General features: G+C 35.4%; 1 protein-coding gene across 1 annotated transcript in view; it reads left to right on the forward strand.

Moving 5' to 3' along the window:
- AUH (AU RNA binding methylglutaconyl-CoA hydratase) overlaps nt 1–11,204 on the forward strand; it is a 93,671-nt gene extending 82,467 nt beyond the window's left edge. Inside the window, exons 7-10 of the mRNA XM_026046591.1 lie at nt 5,717–5,904; nt 7,988–8,038; nt 9,572–9,619; nt 10,444–11,204. Of these exons, the coding sequence (XP_025902376.1) occupies nt 5,717–5,904; nt 7,988–8,038; nt 9,572–9,619; nt 10,444–10,521 (365 nt within the window). The 3' untranslated portion in view covers nt 10,522–11,204. The remainder of the gene's footprint in view (nt 1–5,716; nt 5,905–7,987; nt 8,039–9,571; nt 9,620–10,443) is intronic.
- Nucleotides 11,205–14,697: the final 3,493 nt, after the last annotated feature.

Below are 14,697 nucleotides of genomic sequence, written 5' to 3' on the forward strand. Positions count from 1 at the left end.
GGGGTATATTCTTAAAAATTCCTTTTTTTGAAAGCAGTTGAAAGCAGATGTATTTCACAGTGGGGAAATGAAGGACATGAGCATGTGATAGTAGTCGGCATGGGAGGAAGAATGATCTTTCCTTTCTTGGTTAGGGGATTAACAGAGTGAGAGATTGCTTAGATGTGTGGAAGGATGAAATGGTAAATTTCTGTATGAAAGGAAGGAAAGAAGTCACTGGTCCATAAGGAGTGGACATATATAATACTCAGAGCGGACATATATAATAGTCAGATCTGTACTTTTGTTTCTTCCTTTTGTTTGTAGCCATTGAAAATATAATAGTAAGTAATTGTTCCGATTTGGGAGAGTGATCTCATTTGAAATGTAGAAACTAATGGAATGGTGATCCATTTTTCTGCATTTCTCTTGCCCCAAAAGTTTTTTTAACTTAATACTACTCATAAAGCCCATATGATTTGTCAAATACGATCATAAAGAGTAGCACTGATCTAGACCTCATACCTATTTTAAAGTTGAGTAATGACTTCATAAATGTGYGGGTGTAATTTAGAAACTGGAAAATGTCCTCTCTTGGGCCATTAATTTCTCTCTGCAACAAGAAGAGGTAGGTTTTAATGTATACATACTTGGAAATTTTACTTCAGTTTATTCTGCGACCTTGCATTCTTAAAGGGCAACAGAAACAATTCTGCATTCAGCGTTATCAGGCAAGTGCTCAGCGTTGCTGAATATCCACATGTGCCCATGTTTACTGTGCTTGTGTATGTTTAAGTAAAATGGTGGCTTTATGGCTTTCTCTTTCTCAAAAAAAAATCAATACAAGACAGCAGATTGTCAGTGTGTGCTTGGCTAGTACCTTAGGTCCTGGAAGGAGGTGTGTTGAAATGCATATCTGTGCTTGTCAAGCACTGTTTGGTCTAATATTGGAGACTGTGCAGTGCTGTAGGTCTAACTGTACAGTTGCTTGTGCAATAATTGCAAAGGAAATGTGAGGTACCTCATATGTAAAACTTCTTAAAGTTGATTTTTTTATTTAAATACAAGGCTTGGGCTTTTTTTTTTGCTTGTTTGTTTGTTTCATTCATTTCATGGAGGCAGCTGTCTGCAGAGAACACACTTTTAGTCTTTTTCAATTTGCAAGAGGATTATCTCTTTTGAAAGTAAGTCAGTTTTTCTAAATTACCCCAACCATTTCATCTTTCTGTTGCAAAGCTGTGGTTACTTAACTACTCGTGAATTTGGAAAGTGTATTTACACATTGCCTCATGAAACGTAAGTGCTCCTGCATCCCTGAGCCAAGCACTGCAGTCTACTGATACAAGCTGCTGCCTTCAAGCCACCCACACGTGGAGCTCTGATAGATTCTAGACGTTTTTCAGAAATGTTTTTAAATAGAGCAATCTACGTATGTGCTTACTACATGAATATGAATAAAAACGATTTGGAAAAAAAAGATGTGCAAACTCAATTGGCAGTTTTCAAGCCAAACAGAGCTTTGAAATCAATCACAGACATACTTGGTAGTGAGTTGAGGGGCTCCACGCTTTTCCCCCAGAAAACTACTGCTGTGGCCAGACCCGAGGGCGTTTTAGCCTCCTGGCTTCTCTCATTGCCTCGGATCTTTCTCCTCGTTGGGAGGTCATGTTGCTCCTTTTCTTCCTGCTGTGTTTTCCCCTCTTGCTTGCCTCTCTGGGATGTCTCTCCAGACTAAGCTGTTTTCAGTGATTAGCCTTGGGACTAATGGAAGGCCCTGTGTGTTTTCTGCTATGAAAGAATTTGGGGTGGCTGATCCCATAAGGATTTATACCTGGAATTAAGTTTGCTACAATATATACAACTCTGTAGGATAAAGGCCTAATCTGGTAAAAGCTCAGCTGGAAAGCTGATGTTAAATGTTATCAAAATAGCTCTCAGAAAGTGTAGCATTTTGGAAATTGCTGAATTCAGCAATGGATGGTGGCTAATAAAAATAATAAAAAAAAAATAAAAATAAAAAGTATTTGTTGCACATTTTTTAAAATGAGTTATATGGCTGAAAACAAGGATGTAAAAGTGCTGTTTTACCTGTCTTAGTATATTTATGAGCTCCTATGCTTACTGGTGAGTCCTGCAGGCTATTAACAGCAGGTTTCTGCATCACATACTGCTCTGAATGTCTCAATGGAAAGGAGGAAAATCTGCTGGTTCTTTGAGATTTCCATGAAAGGACTGAAAGTGACTCTCTGACTTGAATAATTAGAAACTTCGGGTCTGACAACTTCACCAATAGCCTATAGGCTTCACCTATAATGTATTAGAAATGTACAGTAGCCTTTCAAAAGAGAAATATAGTTATCTGTCAGTTAACTCAATCTAATGTAAACCAAACAAAACTTGTGATAGAGAGGATAAAATGAATTATTTTTACTGATCTTAAACACTTAGAGTAAGCCAGAATTCTAGTTTGGATTTTTGGTCAGAACAGGATTTTTCCGAATATGTTTTGACAGAGCCTTGAGCTATGAGAAACTACTGAGTGTAGATATTCACTGCCAGAATGATGAATCTATTTCCAGTAAGCTAGTTGCTTCATCTTGTTGGATATACTCTTGGGAATTGTTCACGTAATTGCCTTAATCCAAACCATTTGTGTACATATTTTGTAACTGATGAATTACTGACACTAAATAAATGTTCATGCAGAACCAACTGTTGAGCAAAAATATTGGTTAACAATTTTCATATCTGTAGTTAGCAGTCTTGCATGGACTGTGTCTTTTCACAKGGACTGGAGTGTTGTCTAAAAAAAGCTGTTTACATTATTACAACATTGAATATATACTATCTCAGATAAGAGTGCATTTACATTGCAACTGTGTGTCAAATACTTTTATCAACACAGTGAGTAATACCAGATCACTAGTCCTTGAAATAACATGTCATTAAATTTGTGAAGATGAAACAACTTTTCTTCCGTCAAATTCTGCTCTACATTTAGATGAAATGTCCTGCTTAAGTAATGCTTTTGAAGACTGGGTGTTACTTCCTTTAGCTATGATTGTAGCTGGCAGGAACTATATGTTCTTTGTGCATTACGAAAACAGAACATCTATCTGCAACGTACTCTCTGTTTTCCTSTTAAGTGTACGTAGTTGTGTATATTTTGCAGTGTTGTTTGCATTTGATTAATTGAGTCTTGCTGCCTTTGCATGTRTATATGGATTATTCTGACTACTGAATATATGTGATTGATGTAGTGAACTCTTGGCTTCTATTCTGTGAATATTAATCAAACAACATGCTCCTCTGCTTAATGGCTTTGCAGTGTGGGAGGCAGCCAAACAACATAGACTATAGTCTGCTTTTTTGCTCTTTAATCATTATTGTGTAAGACACTGGCAAGAAAACTTTTTTCATCTATAAACACTATTTCATGCTTAAACATATCCATTGTTTGGTCAAAGTTATGAAATATTGTTGCTCAATTAAATTTTGTTTTCAACATTTCCTGGTAAAAGCAGTAATAGAAGAGAGAAAGCAATAAAGGAAAGGGAGATAGCTCTGTAGAAAAAAAACTACTAAGTCTAACAAAGAAGGAGCAGATGATATGAAATCAGTAGATGCAGCCTCTTGGTCTTACGATTTGAAAAAACAGCTTTCTTTGATCAAAACATAAATCTAATGCTTATCTAGATTTCATTAATATGGTGAAAGGGATAATTGATGAAAAAAACTATTCTTAAAGAGATCAGAATAGACATCTGTTATGTTGTGATGCACACTCAAAACAGAAACAAGGATAGATGTTGATTAGGATATGACAGCTTCTTTGGGAGAGAAATGGAAAGATATCCAGTATTAAAAAAGAAAAAAAAAGAAAAAGAAAAAAGATAAAGCTAATAAATGTTTCTCTTAGGTGATGGTGGTGCAACTCAGTATACTGTGTTTGAATACACAGCACCCTTGTTTTTTATGGTAGATAGCTGTGGTTTGGGGGCTTGTCACTTGAGCCAAATTCATTCTTGGTCTGTGAATGCTACCAGTGAGACAGCCAAGACTTAGAGGAAGGTATAGGCTTTAGGGTTGGTAGTATTTTTTAAAGGCTTGTGTTTGGGAGGATTTTTTAAGCTAAATTTGGAGAACTATCAAACAGCGCTTCTTGTTGTGGTGACTTGTACCATATCATCAGGACAACCTTGCTGAAATTTTTGTGTAGTGAGAGGATGACTTAGAACCTCATTGTTTATACTTACTAATGCTAATAATAATGGTACTGTCCTACAAAATTTATTTAAATGATTATGAGTGTAATTTTTTTTTTGAGTTTTGCTAGAAAATATATCTCATCTTTTGGTAGAAACCATAATTTTGTGAAACCACCCCCAAACTTGCATCTTTATATGATGTTCAGAGCAGGACTGTTTTATGAAGAGGAATACAGTAGTACTGAAGCTTGTAGTTTATCATAAATAATAATTGAAAGATGAATCATAAAACTTTTTATTTGTTTTCAGTCAGTTTATTTTGTCTGAGATGTGTTTACATATTTTAAGAATACATCAGTGAAGGAGCTGAATATCTTCATCAAAACACTGTTTTAGTCTGCCATTTTGGGGTTGAAATTAATCTGTTCTTTTATTAACTCAAAACATATTTACCAAATCCCCTTGGATATCTTCTGTATTTATTCCTATCACATATACACATAGATTAATAATTAATTTGTTAACATGTCCTTTCACAGGTAGCTCTATTTGGAAAAAAAAAATCTATAGACTGTTTAAATACAATGAATAATTATTTCAGATCATTACAAAGAAGTAGACTTGCTATAGTTTAGATCTCCTGGAAAAAAGGTCATTTCCATTAATTTAGTTCATAACAGTATCTGCTTTGAAGGCTTGAGTCTAGCTTTTCAGTTTCATTAATTATTATTTTTCGCTGTCATTGGTAGTTCTGTAAAATTAGTCATTTGTCAGTATAACTAAGCAAAACTATCTAATGTATATACAGATCTTCTCAAAATGATATGTCAAAGATTTTTTTTAGTATAGTAAGAATATCTAAATAATGGTAGCCACATTTCCCTGTTGATACAAACTAGTCATCATCTTTTCCTGATTTTTGTAATCAAACTTTACCTTTTTACTTGAACTTTTTCTACAAAAAATTTTTCTTTTTCTACAAAAGATTTTTAGTTCTTTTAGGGAGAAATACTTTTTCTGTCCCTAATAGATGCAAATTTTACCTTTGGCTGCCGCTTTCTCGTTTATAGAGCATAGACTATGTATAGAGAAAACATGTCTGGAGAGAATATGTTTCTTAGAGCGCGGTTTGAAAGTGTTCGTAGTGTGGCAATTAATATCTTGAAAATACACGCCCTTTTAAAAGAAGAATATTTGGATATAATCACTTTATGGCAAGTAGTTTTCGTTCAGCCTTAGGCTGCTTTGAGTATGGTAGCCTATCTGTAATCAAAATTATTCCTTCTTAATATCGACTCTTTTTAAATTATTCATATATCTTTCTGAGACACAGAAAATTTGATTTTGTTTTAAATAAGGTTTCGGAGCTGAAGAAGCCATTTGAGAACGTTTATTATTGAGTAATGTCTGTGTCTTCATGTAACTGCATAATAAAAAATTGAAATACTTGAACTGAATGAGATATCTTCTTTCCTAGATGTAGTACTAATCCTTGCATTTCCCTTTCTCTTTTTAATGAAATTATGCAGGGGGCACTCAGCGATTGCCTCGCACAATTGGTGTATCTTTGGCCAAGGAGCTAATCTTCTCTGCACGCATTTTAGACGGCGAGGAAGCAAAATCCATAGGGCTGATCAGCCATGTGGTAGAACAGAATGATGCTGGGGATGCTGCCTACAGGAGAGCCTTAGCTCTAGCAAGAGAATTTTTACCTCAGGTATGACAAATCATTTTGCTTTGAGTTTTGAGTTGTGACCAAACGTTGAGATGGAGAAATAACTGACTATAAAAGGAAAAAAACTCACATGCTGCGTTTTGCTAAGTTACATTTAAGGTGAGAGCTATGAGAAGTGTTCTCACTCAKATATACAGTGCTGCTGTTTCGTAAGTATTTCATGGTGAAGCACACAAACTGTAGCACTCCTTGTATTGCTGCAATATAGCCTGTGTTTGCATTGCATATTATGGATTACAAGTTTCAGACATTAAAATTAGTGGGTTTTTTTATTATTATTTTTTAGTGAAGCAGTTATCTCAACAGGTTATTCTGTTGCAGCTGATTGCTTTAGAAGAGAGGCAAGCCTGTATGAAGGTGGATGTATCTCAGTGTAACTATGATTTTGAGAACATAAAGCCAAATGTAATTTCAGAATTAAAGCCAGGCCCATTTAGTACAGGAGGGCCATCTGTTTTYCTTTTTGCCCGTGTGTACAAGCCTGATGAAAGAAGTATGCTTTTGCTTCCCAAATGACATGCTATCTCCACCTTTGACTACGAGTTGAAATGCCACATTTTTCGGACAGTCATGTGCCAATGTTCAGCATTTAGCAACTGTCTTTTCCTTCTTGCTTGCTTCATTGTGAACTGTTGTAATTGGTTCCCTTTGAGCAGGGGGATTAATGSCCGGCCCTTCGTGGCGCTGAGCTGGAGACCTTGGTGGCAGGAACAGAGCTGGCCCCTCTATGTGCACCCTCACACAGGGGCTGGGTGTACATGGATCTTTCCCCTCCCATATTCTTCCGTATTTTCTTCTCTGACCTGTAATATAACACAGATTTGTCATCATCCACCCAAGGAATACGTAAGCAAAGGGGATTTGCTGAAATCTCGTGCTTGAGAACTTCACAATTTTAATAAGAGACTTAACTATGACCCTATTGGGAATCTTTGCAATAACCAAATGCTACAAGTTGCTTTACTGCCATACAGTGCCAACTTTTTGTTCAGTGTAGGAAAATGAGCTTTGAGCTCTTGATAAACCTGCTTTTCAGCTGAAGACTCCCAGGTGGCAAATTCATAGTAGGCAATGCTAAAGAAAATAATTAGGAAACCACTTTATTTGAGTGACAAGTATAACAACAAAAACTTTCGATTTGGAGTGGATAATGTTACAGATGAAACACAACATTTAGCATGGATTATTTGTTTTATGAAAACTCTTCCAGGAAGATGAACATAAAAAGTAAAATAAAAAAATTATAATGTATTCTGGTAATTTGATTTAGAGTTACAGCTTCACACTTGGAGAACACACAGAAACATACAGTTCCAAAACATACAGAAAGCTCTGAGGCCTGGGCACCTCATGCAAGTAAAGTGCCGTGTCACCACTGAAGAGACTGCAAATAGGATGCATTTGCCTTTTCCCAAAACAGCAGGCCACGTCCTCAGAGCAGTGTGTGTATATTCAGAAGTTGATGCCCACGACAAGTATATGACTAAACTGTTGTACAGCATATCAGAGGAGGAGGCTGCAGTTACCTCTGCACTCTTCTTGTCTTCTGCAAGCAATTGAGTTAATCATAACTTGTTCAGTGTGGGCTTTGCAGCTGCCTTCTTTAGATTTTAAGCAGTATAAGTTCATTGCCTCTTCCCATCTCATCATTGCTTTTCATTATATGATAATTAGGACATTCTAGGATTGATCATATGAAGCCGTGCAAGATCCTATAGGTSTTGTTTTGAAAGGTATTGAGCAATCATGACATAAGTGAAGTGGAAGTGAATCTTTGAAAAATACACCAAGCAAACAGCTGTGACTTAGCTCTTTCCAAAGCTATATGTCTCTTTCACCTTTTCTCAATGTTGTAAACATGACTTCAGAATAAAATACCTACCATAGTTATAGCAATTATATGTTACCTAGCATATAATTTAGGATGTTTGACCTGTTTGCTATCTATTTAATAAAAGAACAAAGTCCAGAAGGCCCCACTACAACAACATTGATGTACAGACTCTTCACAGCATAATCTTGTACAATCTGATGACATGCAAATCAGCTTTTTGTTTTATTTCAGGGACCTGTAGCCATGAGAGCTGCAAAACTGGCTATCAATCAGGGAATGGAGGTAAGGATCTATACTTCTCGTAGTACCTTGCAGAAGTTAGGATGGCAACAGGCTTTCAGTAGTGATATTTCTTCCTGCACCAACTCTCATTTTCTCCTTCTGTAGTCTTTAAAAATCTACCTGGCCAAAATGTATCTTTCAAGATAAATGAGGTTTTTTTATATCTATGTGTATTGATTTCAGATTCCCAAGAGTAGAGCTGTTTGAACATTTCCATAACAAGGCTTAGTAACCCCAATTAATACTGTCAATTAATACTAGAAATACTATTATTATACTACTGTAATACTAATATTAATACTGTTATTATAAGAGTAATATTATATTAGTATAACACTATTAATATTCTGTTAATATTAGAAAGTAAATATGAACCACTATGAATAAGTTTTACTTCAAATACTGTGAAGAAAACAATCCACAGTGATACTCAGCAGTCTGTCAGGGCTATCAGTGTTGTTTACATAACTAGTATTTAAAGACCAAAAGGTGTGAATACAGGCTAGCGTTAAAATTATACCAGGAATCTAATTTCAGATGTTGAATTGCCACTCCTTGAACACTRTTGACCTAGCTGTAAAGCTCATTAAGACCCAGCCCTGAACACATCTGGACATGTGTTTTACTTTAGTCTTGTGAATCATCTTGCTGAGATCAGCAGACCATTCATATTTGAAGTTAAGCATATGCATAAGTTCTTGCACCAGGACAGCATATAGTTCAACCTGGGACAAGKGAAGAGGATCATGTCACATGCAAAAGCTGAACCCAAAAAGTGCCATTTAAGGTTTGTCTTTTAAGTCTCATAAGCAACMATTGATATAATTGAGTTCAGCAGAGCACAGCACCAGTGACTTTTGCCCTGAGGACCAAACTCAGATGCTGTTGTGAGAAGAATATGTTCGTTAAGTTCAAACAGCAAGCAATGATGGAATTCAAGATCTATTTTAGAGGTACCAAAGATTCAAAAAGCTTCATGCTAAATTGACTACCAGACATAATGAGCCAGAGCTGCAGATTGGACTAGGGAAGATAGGGTTGAAAGGACTCTGAATGCTCATCTAGTTTAATGCTGAGTCCCTAAGACAGGAACTCCTGTATTAAAACCAGTCTATATATATATATAAACTTGAATTTATGTTTATTTTCTCGCATCATATAGGATTTTGAAGATGTTTATCTCAGAAACGTTTTTTAGAGTATTATTTATTGAACTTCATAATTGAAATGATTGCAAACATGCAGCTAGCATGGTTTTTAGTATGGAGAGTGAAGTGAAAAACGTGGTTTTTAGTATGGAGAGTGATGTGAAAAACATGTATTCCTTTGGCAATGTTGTGGAATAAGGAAACTGATAAAATTACTAACCACTCTCACTCACATGGCAGTGAAAAATTTCTGGGTGGTAGGAATTTTTAAAAGTATTTCAGTATTTGACAAATAGCACAGTATTTACATTTGCTGTGAGGAAAAGAAGTGTATACTAGAAGTATCAAAATGTGTTCTTAAAAGTATTTTATTCTTTTTCCTCAGGTGGACTTAGTAACCGGTTTAGCAATTGAAGAAGCTTGTTATGCTCAGGTATGTAACACAGAAACTACCACAAAACGGGGTTTGTTGGAGCCCGTTGTGAAATATATGCATAAATATGACTTGAAAAAATATGACTTGAAATTGCAGCCTGATTTCTTCTTCAAATATTTTGATGTTATATTTAGTCATTCCTTTTACTTTATTTTTTTATTTCAAATTTAAAGAAGATGGCATAGTTTAGGGTAAGAACATCTCCTTTTCAAGGAATGTACAGGAAAAAGTAATGAAACATTGTTATGCCTTTATCTAGCCAGCCATATATTGTCATACATCTAACCCGAGAACTGCTTTACCATCTCTTTGTGTTGGTTTGATGTGAAATGATATGAAGGATGCTTCAGTAATATATGCCACTACTGGCATGTGTGCTAACTATGGGAAAATCAAGACAAACTTCTTTGCCAACAAAATGTTCAAATAAAGTGTTTGGAGTTTTTATGTTCATGGACATGCAGACAAATTTTTTATCTTGGGAAAAGAATCATTACCACTGGAGATAGTTAAGTAAAGCATATGGCAGTCTAATTAAAAACCTAAAAAAAAAAAACCTAAATAGACAAAGTGCTAAGCCTTAGGCTTATTCTTATTGTCATCTGCTCAGAGGAAAGCTAGGCCTTCTTCTCCTAAACTGTTTCTCAGGGTTATGCTATGCCTTTAAAGGGTCTGGTATTTCCAAATATCTAAATATACATTGCAATTTTCATTTCTATATGTATGGTTTGTAGGAAATATATATGTATGTATTTGTAGGAAAATATTTTTGTGGTATTATTTTTACTGTCAATAACAAAATGTTACTCTGCTCTTTACAGACTATTCCAACAAAAGATAGAATTGAAGGTCTTCTTGCCTTTAAGGAGAAAAGACCACCTCGCTACAAGGGAGAGTAGAAGAAGCAGATGCCTTTAAAATGCAAGGGGATAAATGTACTCTTAGGAGTACTTTGCATCAGCACCTGGAATATTACAGCCACCAAAGTAAAAGCAAATCATACTGGCATTGCAGCATTTTGTATGTGTCCATACTAGTACTGGGCCCTGATAAATGTTTGTGCATCAGTTCATGGTCATTGCAGTTTCTAAAGTTTGCTCTATGTACTGGCAAAGTCACAGGCTCATGCAGCATTTTAAAATTTCATATATATGAAATTTATCATTCCACAAACAAAAGAGCTCTGTAAATTCTTTATATAGATAAAGCTTAGATGTGATGTTAAGTGTAAGTCTGCTGTATCATTTTATCAAAATAAAAGTGACTTCTACACACCAAAAAAGGAATTGTACCAAATATAAATTACAAATGGTTCTGTATATCAGTAAAAATTATATTTGAATATTCCAGCTGAATATGTACCTTATTAATAAAGCTGAGGGAAATGAAAAGGATTACTGTTTGGAAAATGTTAAAATTTATTTATCTGTCTTAGACCATTATAAGAAAAATGAAATTAACTTTAAGAATAGTACATAATGGTGTCCTTTTGATGAAGTCATTGCCATTAAATTGATTTAATTGTAACATTCAGACATCTTCAAAGCTAGCTTTTAATTATACATTCTTGTAAGTTAAAATCAGTTTTGTCTAACCTTCTTGCAAAATATAATTTGCTCTCTGCTATGAAGGAGCTTTATTTCAGTTATTATTTTAAATTTTTGATTCATTTCAAGATTTCTCAATGCAGGGATGTGACTGATACATTGTAAAAGCAAAAATTATCCTCAGCCCCAAAATGCTAGTTTCGCAGGTTCTAGTAATGTACGTTTCTGTACAGCAAGGCTAAACCTGAAAGTTCTTTTTATTCAATGGAGGCCTCAATATTCTTTCCGTACTTGGAATGAGAAATCCAGTAGGTTATGAGGTGAGAAGACTGTTGTGATAAGTAATGTATATTTATTATGGCTGTGGCGTATAGAGCAAATACCAGGAAATGGTCTCTTAGAAAGTGCTTTTCTAACCTGGCTGGACAAAAAAACATGGTTTGGTGGTTGGAGACTATCCTTTTTATGTAAAAACAAATTCCTTCATGTTTGTCTACCATTGTCTAATGAAACTCATGCACGCTGTGCTGTTTCTGCGACATTAACTATGGTCACTGTCCATATCTGTGGTGATAAAGCAGCTGATCAACATGAAATGACAAGAACTCATTTAAATTCATAATTAGACGTATCTTTACATGTAAATTGATTATAACTGGTAGAGCACACACTTTGTTGACGGGTAAACTTGCTGAGTTGATCATTTCATGCATGATAATTTGCAAATAAAGTACCAGTGCTTGTTTTGATAGTCATATAAAGCCTAGAGGGTCATTTTCTCCTGTTTTTGAAATGCTAACATGTCATTTTCATTTTTACTGAGTAGGAAATAATTATGTTAATGGGAGAAAAAATACTAAGTGTGTGCTGACTGGTTTGTATTTCATAACTTTGATAAACAGTTTGACTATTGAGCTGCCTCTGGTTTTCTAACAAGAGCTRATCAAGTAACTTCTGAGAATGCCTATTTAAAAAATCAAATGATATTAAACACTATGGCATAAAATGGTGCTGTTCAAAATCCTGTGTAAATTCTTGCCTTTAACTAGTTTTGATCTCAGAAGATAATCTTTCTGTCATAGTGCTCTCTCCATTCCTTTTTCTTAGGAGAAGACATTGTCACATTGTGTGGCAATTTGAGACCCTTCTTTGAAGTCAACTTTGAAGTCTGAACATTATCACAAAGTGCATACCAATCGGACAGTGTTTAAAGGTACTTATTAATGATATTGGAACAATAGTAAAGGAGCAATGACATAGCAAAAGATGCTATCAAGCAATTATTATCTCTGTTACTGAGTAAATAACATTATGATGACTGTAGGGCTCAGGAGTAATAGCAGTATTAGAATTCTACTTCCAAAGCAGGGAGATTTGTAAAAGAAATGTTCTTGCAGAGCCTCACTTCTTAGGAAAATTCTCCTCCTTCAAGTGTTCAGGCTCTGCAGGTCCAGTTCCTGATAAGGCCATGTGTTTCTCCAGAGGACCTCATGAGCAAATGTCTCCTGATCCCGCTGGTTCCTTGTAAGAGCATTTCAGGGTTCCCAGGCATAGCAGTTTTTCCTCCAGCTTCCACCAAGCTCAGGTGAATAGCAGATTCCTCTGCACTTCACTACTGGGATGAATGCTGAGGAGATGATCTTTCCTTGAGCTGATCTTAGTGCAAGTGTAACTTATTATTGCCTTAAATTTTGTGTTTTATGCAGAAATACTGTGCAAATGCATAATGAGCCATATTTTAGCTTTTGATTGACAAATATGTTATTATTTTCTTAATCATTGAAGTAGGTTCTCACTAAATTTACTAAATTTCTAGATAAAGTTTTCAGTCTGAAAGGCTTAGGGCAATTTGAGCATCTCACCTACTCCTAAGAACTTTTTTATTTATTTATTTTGAGGATGTTGTACCATGGAAAATTTGACATCTGCAGAATCATTTGCCAAATTGTTGAAACTGATGTGAGTTTACAGAAAATTGCTTATAGTTTTACCTCAGGGTTCATATATAACTCTTCCAGAGCCACTCTTAACCAGTTGCAGTTAAAATAGTATGCAGCAGCATATATCATGTGCAGCTGCTTTATCAGTTGCTCTTTCTGTTTCACCTAACCATAAGCAAGTTTGTTGAATGCGTCAAAAATTAATAGTTTCTCAAACACATAAGAGGGGAGAATATCGTGCTAGTGAAGACTGGGTTTGGGAGATTTTGGAAGTATAATAAGCGCTTGAGTAGTGTAGAGATGTCACAGTACCATGATGTAAAATGAGAGTAGTAGTTGAAATATCTTAATTTATCATCTCATTTTTTTTAACATGTTTTTTTATCCATGTAAGCAGATCCCCAAAATGGTATCTACAGAGACAATAGTAAAGAATTACAGTAAGAAAGTTTTTGAAAATTACTGCTATTTTGTCTGATATACGCTGAATAGAATGTGCTTTCATGTCTTATTTGTACCTTGTTCTTTGAAGTATTACATGTATTGACACCACTGAAAAGTCCGAGGGGTTCATTGGATAACGAGGATGATACAGTTACTGCATTCAAGGTGTGGTGACGATAATGTGGTTATTTTAAGATGTTCTTTTTGTGTCCACTTTTAGAAAGACAGCTGTCTCCAAAAAAAAAAAAAAAAAAAAAAGAGAGAGAGAAGGGAAAATAGTTCCAAACAGATAAACTAAAAAAGGAGAGATGTGATGTGTTCAGCTAAAAGGTAATGAAGTTCCTCTTGTGTATTTTGAGGGATCGCAGGGGCTACTTTTTCTATATGTATGTATGTCTTTTTTTTTCTGTTGTTTTTTGTGTTGTCCAAGTCAGCAACTCAGATTACAGGATGCAGAGAGCACTTTTAAGAACTTGCCTGGGTTTTCACTTGTAAGAGCGCTATATGTTTTATAACTGTAATTAGGGGAGTTTTGAATGTGTTCTCTGAGAAGTTTTTAAACTGCTAAGAAATGACCAGGTTATCGCCAAAGACTTGCTGCCAAGACACCTGTTTTATTCAGTACATGACCAAGATCACGCTCAGTTTCAACTTTGGAACAGAATTGAATGTTTTTATTAGCTTTACAGAGTGTACTATGTTTATACAATGCACTCATTATCCATTGTAATGTACATATATATGTATATATAGACATCTGCCTGTGCACGTAAGTATGTGTCTATGCATAGAGATATTTGTAGAATTGTTCACGCTATCAAACAAGATCACACCCCTTCAGGATGTGATAGTGCAATTGTAGTCCAGGAAGTTTTAAATCTTTGTGCAAGAGCCCTTCAACTGATACCAGCAAAAGCCTTGACCTCACTAAAGAACATGTTATATTTGTTGCAGGTAGCATTACTTGCTATGTATGCATCCTGTAACACAGGAAATCCATTGCAGAAATGGCAGTCATGTCGCGAGGAGATGCATGTATGTATGCTGTGTGTCTCATCAGTCGTATAGGGTAGTTCAAGGCCAGAAAAAACGTAGCAGAAGTCAATGTGAGCTCCAAGTTTCAGCAAAGGTGCAGCATGCCAGA

The sequence above is a fragment of the Nothoprocta perdicaria genome, unplaced genomic scaffold (genome assembly GCF_003342845.1).
Source record: "Nothoprocta perdicaria isolate Ctin4 unplaced genomic scaffold, notPer1 scaffold_45, whole genome shotgun sequence".
Taxonomy (NCBI): Eukaryota; Metazoa; Chordata; class Aves; order Tinamiformes; family Tinamidae; genus Nothoprocta; species Nothoprocta perdicaria.